General features: G+C 47.4%; 1 protein-coding gene across 1 annotated transcript in view; it reads right to left on the bottom strand.

Annotated features, from left to right (window-relative positions):
• The window catches only part of LOC119105558 (uncharacterized), a 104,680-nt gene that overhangs the window by 60,781 nt on the left and 28,533 nt on the right, over nt 1-15,366 (bottom strand). The window contains exon 3 of the mRNA XM_037229018.1: nt 2,952-3,057. Coding sequence (XP_037084913.1) covers nt 2,952-3,057 — 106 coding nt within the window. The remainder of the gene's footprint in view (nt 1-2,951; nt 3,058-15,366) is intronic.

Raw genomic sequence — 15,366 nt, 5'->3', positions numbered from 1 at the left:
GCAATCGATCCCTTCTTTCACCCCCCCCCCCCCCCCTCCCGCACGGAGGTCTCTTCGCAACACGACCTCGCGCGCAGCCAGTAGAGGCGCGCCAACGGGCCGGCGGCGCTGGCCCCGGCCGTGCTGTCGGCCGGCCGGTGTCCGCATCTGACTCAGCCCGGCCGCGAACCGAACAATTAGCGCCGGCCGGCCCCGTCGACTTCCGCCGCTCGGCCCCGCCAGGCCGCCGCCGCAGCTGACGCAGATTTTTTCCGCAGCCGGGGCTTGTATCGCCGAAGACTTATAACATCCAGTCTTGGGACAAAGGTCAGTCGGCGGCAGCCGCCAACAAATGGTCACACAGATAAAGGGCAAAAGAGATATTAGGCGTGGTCAACTATTTCAAGCGCAGGAGCAGCTGATGGGAACCACGTTTCGTGGCACTTACTTGGCATCGACAGCGATCCAGAAGTTAGATGATAGCGCTCACAACGTGATTTTCGTCGCACATCGCACCACACGCCTCAATGTTTAGGGACAAAGCCTCGGCATATATCAGCATCCAAAATGTCATCAGCGAGCGGCTTACAGACACCATATTGCCATGCCACAATGAATGATCAGCCATTTGCACTTCACACACACACATAAAAACATAACCGGTCGGGCATAACAAATAAAACGCAGAAACCAGCCAGCGCACACGACTACGAACCACTCATACCTCACCCGTCCCGGTGTAAACACAACACAATACAACACAAAACAACACGATACAGGGCAACACAACACAACACTCGTGCCTTACGGCCCCCATGGGATACGCCTGGCTCAAGACTGACTCGAACCACCGACCTAATAGTCAGATCCAATTGCGATTTCCGACCCTCGGCAATCAAACATGATCGTGCGAGGAATTCGTTAGCTCTCCGACAGTGAGCGACGTTCCATTTCGGTCATTGATCTATCAGTCCGCATGCATATTCGAGCTCGGCGCCTATACAGACACGCAATTGCAACTGTCGCTTCAATCGTCATGCACAACGGCAACACGTAAAGATCACTCCTCAGATTGTCAAAAGCTGATGAATGCAGCCAACCATCACGACCGTCCCGTAATTATCATATTAAGAGAAAACCAAAACTGCTACATCACAAAATAAGATACAACTCCTAAGTACCCAAATCATTAAAAGGACTGGAACCAACGTCAAACTCGGCCAACGCGACCGATTTGCTTCTCAACTTGCCAATCCGTACAGCAAATTAACTGTTCAGTGCCGTTCTAAAACTGGTAAATGTACGGGATCAACTAAACCGATTTTCTACATTGTTGCAAAAATGCCTTTACGAAAGACATCTGCGAGACTTCGAATGCTACCGGCAGTCGGTACAATCATATACTGTAAGTACTAGAGCCATACATCTGATCGCATACTGTCAGGGTTTTTACCTGTGCCACGGAATGGGTACGAAAAGGAATGATGGGTAGGCGTCGGAAGATGATACCAGCTCTGGTACCAACCAAACGTCACGCGTCTGGCACTGAGCTCAGAGCATCGTGGCTGCCGGTACGATGAAGTGCTACCAGTAACACTGAATGAATGCCTTGCAAGATGATACCAGCTCTAGAATCAAACGTCATGCCTCTGGGACTGAGCTCAACCATCGCGACTGGTATGGATGCAATGCCATGTCGCCAGCTGTATTTCAGCACATCTGTAATGCCAGGGCCCTGAGCCGGTGCCAGGCTTGGGTTCAGGCTTATGGTAGTCACGACCCACGCCGAACCCGGTCCTTGTCTGGGGGGCCCAGACCACAGACAGCCAGGTTCATGCCTTTTGGCTATTACAACAGGCGCTTTTGGCCTGTAATCGGACTTGGAGTGGCGCAACTCAAAACAACAATTTTTCTGGGTCACAGACCCGGATCTGGGTACGACGCTTGAGATTGCACTCGGAATCAGACCATAACTCCGACATGCAACATAAAACTGACCACATTTCCAAGATTAGTCGTGCAAAAATGCATTCCCAGGAAAAGCAACACTATCAGTGGTGTAGCTCACGATGTACCGGCCGCACCACAAACACAAACGCAGAACATGTTATATAAGGCCCCAAAAATCCGTTCGGGCTTTATGCCCACCATAGTAAATAGGATATAGCCCGAAAAAGAACGCAGTACCCCCGAGATGCTGTATGCCGAACTATCAATATCGCCTAACCTAGCTTCAAAACTGATCATGTGTCTTGCAACAACAGGCACTTTTACATGCATCGGAAATTGCGAGAAAATACACCTCATTTTCACCGCCCTTTGTAGTTCCTATCCAATGCATGCCCAAAACGCCGCAGCGTCCAATGTCACAGAACATGAATACAAATTTCGACACAAACAGCAAATGTTGATTCACACATCAAATGCAGCTGACACGACGTTTGCGGGGAGTTGCCTGACGGAAGGAAGGGTGTGAACAAGAGCCGACAATGTGGCTGGCATTGACAAGCTAAAAGTGTCCGGCTCCCTATCAAAAGATCTGCTCCTAACCTCTGCAAAGCGAGCCTTCACTGGCCTCGGTTTTCTGCGGTGAGACACGCCAGTACCACAGGCGTGGTGAGCGTCAACAAATGATCGAAATGTTTGTCGCTAGAAACCACACGTCCCTACTGATAACTCAGCATCCAACTTCAGTAGGAGCTGGTGTGGACAAGGTCCATGCTGCAATAGAAGCCACTTCAAAAATGGAAGGCCCGAAGCCTACTGACGCACTGCCATGCCAAAGACACGTATCTAAAGCCTTTCGCTTTGCGGTAAGATAACGGCGGCCCAAAAAACCAAAACATTGGCCAAAAAGTCCCACAGTCTTGCGCGCACCTGCGCACAGCTGCGATAATCCTCGCCCACATGGAGCTAACGCCACTGGTAGCAGCGCGCGGCGGGCGCGCGGCCGCCTGCCGGCGCGTACTCACACTGCCTGGGGGCTGCCCTGGCTCAACAGCCCGTTTCCGTTCATGGGAAGCGTCACTGCGTACTCGCTGACGGCTTTCTCCACACCATTCACGTATAGTGAGGAGCCTGCAACGGAGGAGGGCGGCGTCAGGGGCGGCGGCGGCCGGGTGTCATGACTCAGGCGGGCCGCCGGCCGGCAAAAACCGACCTGGCACGCGGGCCGACGGCCGCCGCACGTGGCCAGCCGGTCCGAGACGGCGCGCCGCGCCCGGCCCGGTCCGCAGCCCTCCCGGCGGCGCCCAGCCGTCAGGACGCCAGACGACGGCGAGCGTCGCCGACCGAACCGGAGGTAGCCCACCCACCGAGGGCGACGCTGACGTAATGACCTGGGCGTGCTGTCCGCTCCTGACATACATGGCATACCACAGCAGCAACAAAACAAAACATCCGCTTAAATCATTCATCCTTTGCTGCACCAATTCAACTCAATTAGTATACAATACTGTTGGTTGTTTAGTGCAATCGCCAGGGACATGGTGTGGATAAATAACACAGCAATCATAGTTTTATTCTACAAGGAATAAGGCCATTAGTAGTGTACTTTTTATAAAGATCACATGCCCTTAAAACAACCATCTCTCCTGCCAGCCAACGAAACTCGAATATGCAACATGCATAGATTGGTCCTTAATCTTGTTTCTTTAGTCTGTCAGCAAGTCTTATACCAAATAACCACAACAAATGCAAAGAAACAAGAAGACCCAAAATACTCAGTGAATGAGTGCCAATGAATGAAATAACAATGCAACCTTATGGCCTAAACACAAGTCTAGCTTGGAAGTTTCTTTCTTTATTTCAAACCCTGCATCAGCTTCAGCAGAAGATGCACTAACAAGATGCCCATGTTATGGTGTGGGCTGAGTGAAATAATACATTAAGTGTTAATCACTAAAGCTGATATTACAACATAGAACATGGTATTCATCATCTTTCAGAAACTCCACAAATGCATTTTCAACATGTCTTGGGATAGCATTCTCTTGTGTGGATAGCTTGCAGGTTTCATGTTCAGATCAAATTTACCAGTGACAGCTTGACTTTCGACCAGCTTTAAATCAAAAGGTCTAATAACTGTGATTGACTAGAGGCCAGAAACAATGACTCAGTTTCACAAAACTAATGGACAACTTACATTCACATAAATTAGTGTTGCATAACCAAATGGGCAAAACATTTTCTAGTCTAGCCCACCCAAGAACACACTGATGACTGGAACTGCGGACTGGCACATTTACAATTAGGGTAAGCCAATGTCTGTACAAAGCAGTCAAATAAAAAATGCAAACCATGAAATATGCCCTAGCTGGGGATGGTAAGCAGGTGCCATCCCACATAAGCCAAGAAAAGTAAGACACCCAAATGACACCCACTTTTTTAGCAGACATTGATACAATTTTCAATCAATGACAGTCTTTATCACAGGCGAAAACAATGTCACAGTGAGGTATCACATACAAATTTACCCAAATGCAAAGAACATGTCCACCAGAGGACAGGTGACTGAGGCAATGCATTCCATCAAATGAGAAGGGCACTTCAGGTACAAAGGGGCAACACATACCCTGTGGGAGGCCCTCAGATAACTAACCTCAGACCTGTTGGTTGAAAGTCAGCCCACATCATCCACAGTAGGCCTATGAAAACAAAGGATGCCCCCCCCCCCCAGCCCAAGAGAAGGCCTTAATTAGACAGACCAAAAGCCAGCAGACCAAGTGGAGGTTTCCATCTGTGATATATACTTAAGAACTGGGGATTAAAAAAACAGTGAGCAAAAACCATATAATTTCAGGTGAGGGTTTGGATAGCAGATCCCATGATTTGCTTTGGAGGACCTTAGATTAGCTTGCCCTCACCCTGGAGAATAGCTACTCACACACTCACCATAACTCCAGCCCTCCAACACTGTAGTTCTACATATGTGCACTCACATGGCTGGCACATACTTTCTTTTTGGGTCCCTCCCATGAATGACAAGTCAGACAAGGAGCCTTACTGGCTGGGAAACCAGGCGAGTGATGCAGTGTAGCTAAATGCATATGTTATTACAACATTACAGTGACAGAAAACAGCCTCAGCAATGATCAAAACACACAGCATCAAGATTCTCTACATCCACAGACACAGATAGCAAACCTTATTATGCATATTCTGATAAGCTGCAAAGAAAAACCAATCAAGCAATATAAAAAAAAGCAAGAACAAGTAAAATAAATTAATAATAAATATATCATACATGAATGATATTGGACACAACATAATTCTTACCATATCCACTTTCATTATCACAAAAACACATCACTTCTTTGTGGCATATTTATGTAGTATGCTGTTATCACCCAAGGAATTGCATTATCTATTGGGGCTTGAGTTGTCATTGGTAATTCAATAATGGTGCTACAGAATGGAAGCTGTTAAAAAAGCTAAAATAGTTATGTACCATTGCTTCAATAATCAATCAGGAAAATCAGGAAGTTTTTAGCAGTGCTTAAAAATTTATTAACACATTTCTGAAGCTGTTCTTACATGACAATGCAACATCTGCTTGAAATAGTATGTATTACATTCTGAATACATTTTGAAATACCTATTCCACCATTCCATCAATCTTGTTCAACATTGTAGCTAAATATGAAAGGTGAAATATCTTTCCTGTGTGATCCATTTTCTCTAATATCACTAGTGCACACACCTTTCTCCATCAAACTGATCATCTTCATGCAAAGATGTCCAAATTTAGCGACAAATTTCTGTGACTCTGAGACTTGCTGCTTCCATCAGGAGCCATGTATTGATAACTTTAAGAGCACAAATCTTGCTCCCACCAGACAAGATGCCCAATAGCAAGCAGCCTGTGTTGCCACCTAGGTATGATAGACATGCATGGAAATGTGAAAAATAAAGCATGTGAATGTTGAATGGAATGCCTTTGAACAAAACTGGGAGATGAGAAACGAGTACCAGAATCACGCCGGTCTGTAGATTAGCAAAGCTCTCACTTCCTGTGCCCTATGCAGACCAACTCAACTTGAACATGACTTAACCTGCCATTGACGACAAACTGCATTAACTGCCAAGGATGCAACAAAGATTCATAGAACACCGCATGCCCAATCACCTACCGCAGACCGCCGCCTACCCACATGCCACCACTGTGTCATGGCAATGCAAATAAGAGAACCACTCGTAATTCAGCGTCGGAAACGTCTCAACTATTCAGCAGCTTGTGCCTGCCCCTCAGCTCTGGTTGGAGGTTGAACATAGCAAAACTCAAATTGGTTTTAATGATTCACCTCCTCATGACTGATTTGTCAAGAGCGTAAATATGCTGCTCGTGCTGATGCCTTGAACAGATTTGTAAACATTTGGAGGGAAGCTGTACAGAGATATGAAGGACTTATTTGTACTCATCCAGGACCCCCATGTGGTTGGATTTTTGGCCACTTCCTGGCAACCGGAGTACAAAAATGTTATGGCAGGTGTCAATTTAAACCAAGTTGGTTTGTCACTTAAGGGTGTGAAATTAAAGCTGATAATTCAAGCTTTACAAAGATACCCTTTTAAGCCAAAGCATTGCTATAAAGAGCCAAAAAACTGTTTGGAGACTGCCATCTCACTCTGGCAAAAACATCAGGACATCAGAGTAACATGAAGCCATAAATTTTGCCCAGCAAATTAAGGGAAAGGGTTTATTAGGACAAAAACATCAATTGATTACAACATAAATTATCCTATTTCCCAATGATATCAGCTTAGGCAAATCAAATCCATAAATACCTTGCATTACCCGCTGGGGTCAGCGGAGTGACCGACTCCGATCCCTTTTGGCCGGCCCACACAGATCTGTCAGGCATTGTACTTGCGTTGGCTCGGTAAATCAGTTTAGAGTGCTGCCTGTCTCTATTGTTCGGGTGGGACATGCAGGGCTTCCTGGTCTTTAAAACCAGCTAGCTGGTGGAGCGTGAGCAGCGTGACCGTGGTGGCGCATGAGTAGCATGATCATGATGGAGCATGAGTAGGTGGCCATCTGTGGCATGTTCATTTGCATTTTTTGTGTACCATTTTTGTCCGGCTGCGTGTATCGTACCCACCCACCGTTTTGGAGGGTGTAGAAGCCCAGTGTGTAACACCCTCCATTTTGGAGGGTGTATAAGCCTGATGTGTAATTACCCTCCATTTTGGAGGGTGTATACACAGAGCCTTTCATAACTTGCTACCAATGTATATGCACATGTGTTTCATAGTACAGACTATAAGAATGTGTTGTTTCAGTGTGCCATGTTTAATACCGATGTTTCCTTTCATTTAAAGTGCTTTTACGTGAATTGCTATATGTGAGTAATGGCGCTTTTGTTGAGTGCTACTCATTGTACTATTGTCTCCCAAATATCACCTAAATAAAGATGTAATGACCCGCAGCACTTGGATAATTTTATACTTCACTATAGAAAATTTGTACTCGGCTGCCAGGAAAATTTTTGGAATTCCCAACACTGGACAGAACTGTGACTCTGCTCAAGACTGTTCACCACACAATGTTGCAGGACTTCATTGAGCAGTAGCAGCCAAGTGCCACCACACCAATTGTTCAAACCTCTTGCATTAAATGTACACAACCAGTGAGCTATTCTGCACCTTGAAAACCCAGCTCCACTGCAGGGGATATTGTATGACACATGAATATAACCACTTCCCAGTCAATGTAAGCTGGCATTAAAAGTAATATTAATTAATTCTGATGTTTGTGGTGCCCACCTGCATTCACACCTCTTCAATTGCTAAGCACAACTTTCTCACTCAAGGATGCTCACCCTACCTGGATTAGAAGCCAGTTTATATTACAATGAGCTTGACCATATGCAACACATAGACCACAGGTATGCATATATCCAGTCAGAGATGCTTATAAAAGTACACCAGGTTTGTGGCAGTCACCTTGCATAAAACTAACTCAGTATCTACTTACCATGATAAAACAAACACATGATTTTCAGACTACAAACTATGACACCATTCAATAACATCTGCTAGGGCTATCACTGAGGCCATATTGCTGCCATTAGAATCAGACATTGACCTTGGCAAACAATATATTATTAAAATGAAAAAACAATGCTAATACAAATAAAATATCTAGTCATATGGCATGCTTTGCAGAGTACTAAATGGCTTGACCAACTGATATTGGGCAAGACCTTGCTAAGCATAACCTGTTTTGTGGACACTAACCTCCATCACTTAGCAGCAATATGTAAAAAACTTGCCTAATCCTGTTATTATGATAACATCAGGAACTAAGACCTGTGTGGTGCAGTTTTGAGATACAGAAACTCAAACCAAATATTTGGAGTGCTCCAAATAGGGTGGCATGCTGCCAGGTATTGATCTAGTGAACACAACTGCATTTTGCAAACTAGCCATGACTGCATGCAACTCAGCACCCATATTGTCAAGATTGCCACACTTCAGGACTCACAATTATTGATGACTTGGTAAATGTCTGACATCTGACTGCATTTAATATCTAGCTTTACTATGAATATCATCCAGTGGCTAGTTTCCTGTACACAAACCAACACACAATTCCAATTTTCTACCAATGAGCGATCACCAGTCACTGTACCAACACCCAGAAAGATGTGACGGCCAGTTATGATCAAAGAACTACTACACAATGCCATCCATGACTAAAGCTGATAAGCCTACCTCTAAGGCAACTGCTTTATTAAGTGTGCCCAGCAAACTGCCCACACCTCAAAGTTATTAGAACATCGAACGCAGGACGTCCTTAGGCGGTACTCCTACTGGCAACGAAAACGTGTCAGGTAATGGTCTCCGGCGCACACGTCAGGAACCTGATCGATGATCCATCTCAGCACGTATGCCAACTTGACGTAGGCGAAGCCAAACACGATATTCCAGTATAAATCCACTAACCAGCTCGCCGTTGCTCCAGTGCCCCCGTCAGGAAAGGCTCCGATCGCTCCCAAAATGGCTACCTCCAGCATGCGTGAAAGTGATGCATTGTGGGTAGTGATGGAGAATGTTCGCCGCCGACACCGCTGGATACCCGTGCTTGCCCAAAACTAGGCAGACACACATGCGAGGAGATCTATGGCAGAAGAAAAAATGAAATCCAAGATAGGATCTGTTAAAAAATTGATCTCACTACAAATGATGGTAAAGGGTATATAACTCAGCAAGGGACATACCTTGAAACGACAAATGGCACCTCAAAGTCCATTTGCAATGAAATACCGATTGGCCTAAAAAACATACGTAATTGTCCGTCACTACGGAGGTGGTGCAAGCGGAGCATTGTAATCCACGGATCTTGGGTTCGCGTCTCAGAACAGGCCAATTTGGTGCGAACGACATATTGGAAAAGTATGCTGGCAGCTGATTTGAGCTCATCGTCAGCTTATTAATACGATGGGGCTGTGTTAGCGCGGGTACGAATATATCAGAATGAACAGCATCATTCAGTCAAGTAGCATAAAAGTGGACGCTTGAGCCAAGGAGCGCAGCCAGACCCTTGGCAAGGGCGGGGGAGGGGCACAGGATTGACAATGGCCCATGATGGTAAAAGGCCCCTTAAAAATCGCCGGATATAGCCCGTTCGCGGATTATATATATATATTATATATATATATATATATATATATATATTTATATTTAACCTCCTACAACTGAAATATGGGCCAGCCGCTACGCGAGGTCAGTTCTGCCACGAGTTAATAGTAAATAAGCTGACAAAATCCAGCGTTAACTGACTGCATGAAATAAATCGCCGGCGCCACAAGGGACCACAGAACGCCTAACATGGGACCCTATGTCGGCAAGGGCCCCGAGTCGCCATGGTTCCGTTTCCTGAGAAGGGACAGGGACATGAACCCGAATGTCAGGGAGCCTCTTAAGTTGACCGAGCCTGGCAATGCAAGGAGATCGGGAGATGACGAGGAAAGGGTTCATAATGAGGCAGTGAAAGGGCCCTGTGTCAGACACGGGCACAGGAGCGAACATGGCCCCGGACCTCCACCCCATTTCGGTCAGGGGCCGACAAAACGAACTGGAGTCATCTGCCTATCATTGGACCCACTGCGCTGGTGGCTTGGCGACAATTCCAGACCCACGTCAGAGGCATATCCACAATGCTTTTAAGCAACATGGTCCATCGTTTCAACGTGGACGGCTATCGCTCGTCATCTGTGTCAACACTGGCATGCATATGTAAGATGACGAGATGCATATCACATCCAATCATCTTGAATTTGCCATTGCATGATCCGATGTTTCACGAATGCGGGTCACTGTGCCTTGATAAAAAGAAGTTTGCCTGCTAATGATTTTACCCAGAAACTAGATCTATATGCTCGTTCATATACCCATTAAAACTCGTGGCTAATTCCTGACGTCTTTCTGAGTTTGTATCCTATCTTGTATGTTTGCTTGTTCGTAAAATAGTGAGACTAGGTCATCTCAGCATTGCTTACAGAATGGAAGGTGATGCTGCCACAAGCACTGAGCCGAGCGTATATGCTGTAATAGTCGAAAACAGGGGACGCGTCATAACTGGAATGGTATTCGAGCACCAGCAACATACTGAGAGACAAATTCTGGATTTCATGTGTTTCTCAAATACATGTGCACCGTAAAACACTTCTCTAGGCCTATGAGCCGCTTATATGATCCTGGTCACGATGATAGGGAAGTATATGCCGGACTTTGAGTTCTCCTTGGTTGGAGTTACGGTGAAATCATGACTTCAGCTTATCCTCAGGCGGAAATGAACCTAAAAAGGATGGGAAATACTAGCCTGGACGGACCAGGAAAACTATACAGTCATGCGCTATACCAACAAAGTAAAAGGGAGTGCTCCACATTTGCATGGGATTTTAAACTGAAACAGCATCTTGAGGATCATTCGGTGCGGTTCACAGCACTACCGTTCTTAAAAACTAAGCTCTGTAGTTTTTAGCTACACGCCAGCGAAGATGTCCAGATCATTTCAGGGCGCTATTTTAAGGTCACCCAGGCAGCCATGAAAGCATAATAACGTCATTCAGATCCCGCCGTTCAATTGGCGATGCGGCGATCAAGGTCAATACACATATCTTTGTCGAGTCGCTCATATCTGGCGTTCGTGATCGCGATTTCCAGGTATAACGGCCGTCAGTTGGCTCTCAACTAATGTTGCGCAAGGTATGATGACAATCAAACAATGACGTATTAAGGAGCATTTTTATTAAACAGATGAATTGTGCTATGTAGAGCAGCCTTTTCCAACTTAAAAGTTTAACAATAGTTAGGTTCGCTTATTGCATCATACCTAATCCGTGCTTCAATTTCTTTAAATGTGGAACATTCCCTTAAAAAACAATGACATCTACCAACAACATTTACTTGTCAGTATCTAAGTTTGGTCGCAATCAATGGCGTAGTGAGAAAATAAGAAAACATTTGCTTCGTCCGCTAAAATGCCGCAGCCCACCGCCAGCCAGCATTTCAGGCAGGGCTGTTCGTGAGATAACGCGGCGGAAACATTCTGTCACTGGGCACCTTCACATGAAAAACGTCATAAAAACAGCTACAATGACGCGGCCCATTTGCGTTCTAAACGCGTATGGCTTCGATCGGTCAGGCTCTGGTGCCATCTTCATGAGTTTCCTGAATCATTGTCTGCGGCTACCTTGCTTACCCTGCACGGTATGCATGTCTTACTGATGTAATTCCCCTGGGTCACCCTTAGTTGCGGCCAGGTCGAGAGTGAACGCGCGGGAGCTTTAACGCAGGATAAGTGATGACTTCACTATCTTTCGAGCACATCCGACCAATGGCTACAGAAAATGGGTGAGGAAGAGGAAGGCAGCAGAGAAGCGTACCCACATTCGAATGCTTCTAGGTCATGCATCCGTTTGCATCCGTCTCACTCCAGTAACACCACGGCACAGGACATTTTTGCTGCAAGTTTCGTCTCGTGATTTCAAGACCGCCACCATTTTTTTCAGCATGTGACGCATTATCTCAATTTGTTATAACGACGAGCTCGCTGTAACAGTTGTGTTTTATCCATTTATTTCGGATGTCTCGGCCTTTTTTCAACACATTTAAAAGGTTTGTGTTCGCAGCACTTGCAAAGCAGTGCTAACGCCATGAATGTGCCCCGAAATCAGCCATCAAATATACCGATCCAGTTAATGAGATCGTCCCGTCTCCGGGCCTTTGGCCGAACAGGACCTGGCGGAAGGTCTTACACAGCGCGCGGCGCTCTGAAACAGCCGCCCAGGGCCAGGCTGAACTCGGCCAGCTCAGTTGACCTCTCATGCAGTTCCGCGAAACAAACACCCGTTGTGGGACTCGAACCCTGCGTCGCCGGGTTACAAGGCCAACATTGTCCTCCCCTCCCAGATCACGCACGGTTCCGCCGTTTGTATCTGCTGAACAAAACTGATGAGTCTTTGGGTACCAAGGCGTAGCGCGGGGTGGCGTGGTTGGGACAAAGGCCTATGTAATGCGTTCTGGCCGGAAGAGTTTATGGTCGGGATGTGTTTGCTGACTGCCATCAACAGGCAGGACAGGAGTGCCCCTCTCACGATTCCAGCGACACAATAGCCGCATATTGACAACAGAACACACAGGAAACGGTCACGGCACTCCGTGCTAAGAGGTGCAAACTAACAAAAGAAAGGAAGTGGGGCAGGCTCGGCGTGGATATGAACAAAATAAAACAAATGACACCAGATAATAAGGTTAAAAGTAGTCATAATACAACTTGGAAGATAAATACACTTCTAGTGCCAGCCAGGAGGTTTTCAGCTTTAGTAGCGGACGTCATTCACACATGTTGAGGAAATTTTCCTGACGGAAAGCTTGAAATCCTGAGCCTTATCTCCAAGGAGTCCGGCTCCACAGGCTCCACCGGCTCCACCCAGATCAAATCATTAGTTCCTGCCAGAGCCATGACGCATGCGTTGCGGCCTCCTACTAACTGTGGGTTGAATGTTTTGCTGACAGCGGTGACTTGCCCGAGAGAGCAGTGCCAGCTGACAGCGGTGACTTTCCCGCGGAGCAGTGCCAGCTGACAGCGGTTGACTTGCCCGGGGAGCAGTGCTAGCCGACAGCGGTGACTGCCCGGGGAGCAGTGCCAGCTGAAAGCGGTGGCCTGCCCGGGAGCAGTGTCAGCTGATAGCTGGTTAGCCTGCCCTGGGAGCAGTGCCAGCTGACAGCGGTGGCCTGCCCGGGAGCAGTGGCCAGCTGACAGCGGTGGCCTGCCCGGGGAGCAGTGCCAGCTGACAGCGGTGGCCTGCCCGGGGAGCAGTGCCAGCTGACAGCGGTGACCTGCCCGGGGAGCAGTGCTAGCCGACAGCGGTGGCCTGCCCGGGGAGCAGTGCCAGCTGATAGCGGTGGACCTCCCGGGGAGCAGTGCTAGCTGACAGCGGTAACTTGTCCACGGAGCAGTGGCAGCAGTGTTGAGCTCTCCCAAAGATGATTTATGTAGTTGAGGGTCAATAATGTTTATTTTACCTGTTATTTCACAAACCCCTTTAAAACGTTGAACAAATACGCTTACACGGTTTCGAAGGAGTTCCTCAGAAGACTTCAGGAGTGCCTGAAGGACCACTCAAACCATGGAACTGGTTGAAGGCTTAGATTAAAAAAGGCTTGAACAAGACTAGTGGCAGTCAAACCGCCCAGGGAGCCTTTATCGCCAAGGAGCTTGCCAGATCATAGGACCCTTAACGACGCCATCGGGTCAGCTATGAGTTCAGTCGAGTACCCGCGCACCAGACGGGTACAGAACTAAGGTCGGCAACGGGTCCCAAAACGGGAAAACAAAAAGAGAACGCCAAAAGATCTCCAGCATTTACTGGGCCACCGGGGCGATCAAGGGGCCTCAGTATGGTGGACGGTACCGGTAAGACCAAGGGCCCTCAAACGAACAGGTGCTTTGCAACGGCTTCAGGTCCTTAAAATGTCAGGGGCACCGGAGCAGACATACATCCATTATGTCCAGACCCCAGCATGGTGAACACCAGGGTGCTTAACAGCTTCAAGCGCTGTGCAGGCAATCGCGTTACTGACATCGCTTAGAGTCTGCGTCAGAATAACATAATAATGCTGATTGTGCGCACACACCAACGAACAATGCGCGGCAGTAGATTTTGGTGCCCACTCGCATCAACGTGGTTAATGCGAGCTAGCCTTGGGTGGGATAGCCTGTGGTCGGCGGCAGCGGACGCGATAAAGGTCGGGAGATTGTGGGCAGGACGGCCTGTGCCAAGCATTGCGGCACGTTAAACTTTCGCCAGCACGTTATGACGTTGACCTGGAATTTCACGATTGAATGGTGGTGGCCAAGGCTCACACAACACGTTCTGCTTAACGCGGGTTCTGATCCCAGAAATCTGTACATTCAGGAGGTTTAGACTAAATATATACAAACATCTTGACCGTGACTGCTCCCAGGACAAAACTACCCCGTATAGTCTTAGTACGATGTTATTCGGCGTACGTGCCGCTTTTGTCATTCAGCACACTTTTCAACATACTTTCGATATCCTATAAGAACTCAGAAAACGTCAAAGCCCATAATTTTGTACCGTTGTCACGTGGCTATCGCCTGCAGCGCCCCCTTGTTGTGGACAGCTACGCTGACATCGCTACACGCGCATGATAGGGCACCGTCGGTATGGTCGGTGCGTCTATATGCTGTGAAAATCGCATCTTGGTTTTGGAGAACCTAAAAAATCTGGACGCCTGTAGCCTTGTAGCCTTCCTTTTTGGTCTGAAAGCAGCTTATTCCACTCCAAATGCAATCTATAAGAGGATGAGTCGCCTGCTCAGTCTATGGTGTCTGTCACGTCGCGGCTGATATGGCGTTGGTGTCTGTCGCGCCACATCTGGAAACAAAGCCGACGGCATATAGTTCAGCTTTTGGTGCTTCGGAGAAAATCTGCTGGACCTTGAATTTCTACTTCACCCACACAAATTATCCCACAAAGCTTTGTTGTAAGCTGGCTCTTTGGCGATGTAACGCTGCTGGTACGCCTGGTCCATTCTCAATGTGCTTAGTCGGTGCTACATCTTTCGATACACCAGAAGATACCGGCTGAATTACGTTGCGGTGCTTAACGATTCTACTGACCACTGCGCCAGTGCGCCTCACACACAGGGCACCGCCAATTAACACAGACACTAAAATTTAGAACACAAATAATTCCAACACGCTGCGCATCATTGAAATGCGAACCGAACCTTCAAAGTTTGAGGTGATTTTACCGGGGCGTCGGGGAACCGGCTATTGGCGCAGCAAAGCAGCATGCGCCACGACTAAGTCGCGTACCTTCGATGTCTGTGCTGCGTAGAGCACCGTCACGC

This window comes from Pollicipes pollicipes, unplaced genomic scaffold (genome assembly GCF_011947565.3).
Source record: "Pollicipes pollicipes isolate AB1234 unplaced genomic scaffold, Ppol_2.1 Scaffold_6138;HRSCAF=7277_pilon_pilon_pilon, whole genome shotgun sequence".
Taxonomy (NCBI): domain Eukaryota; kingdom Metazoa; phylum Arthropoda; class Thecostraca; order Pollicipedomorpha; family Pollicipedidae; genus Pollicipes; species Pollicipes pollicipes.
This window is presented reverse-complemented; position numbering and strand designations above follow the sequence as displayed.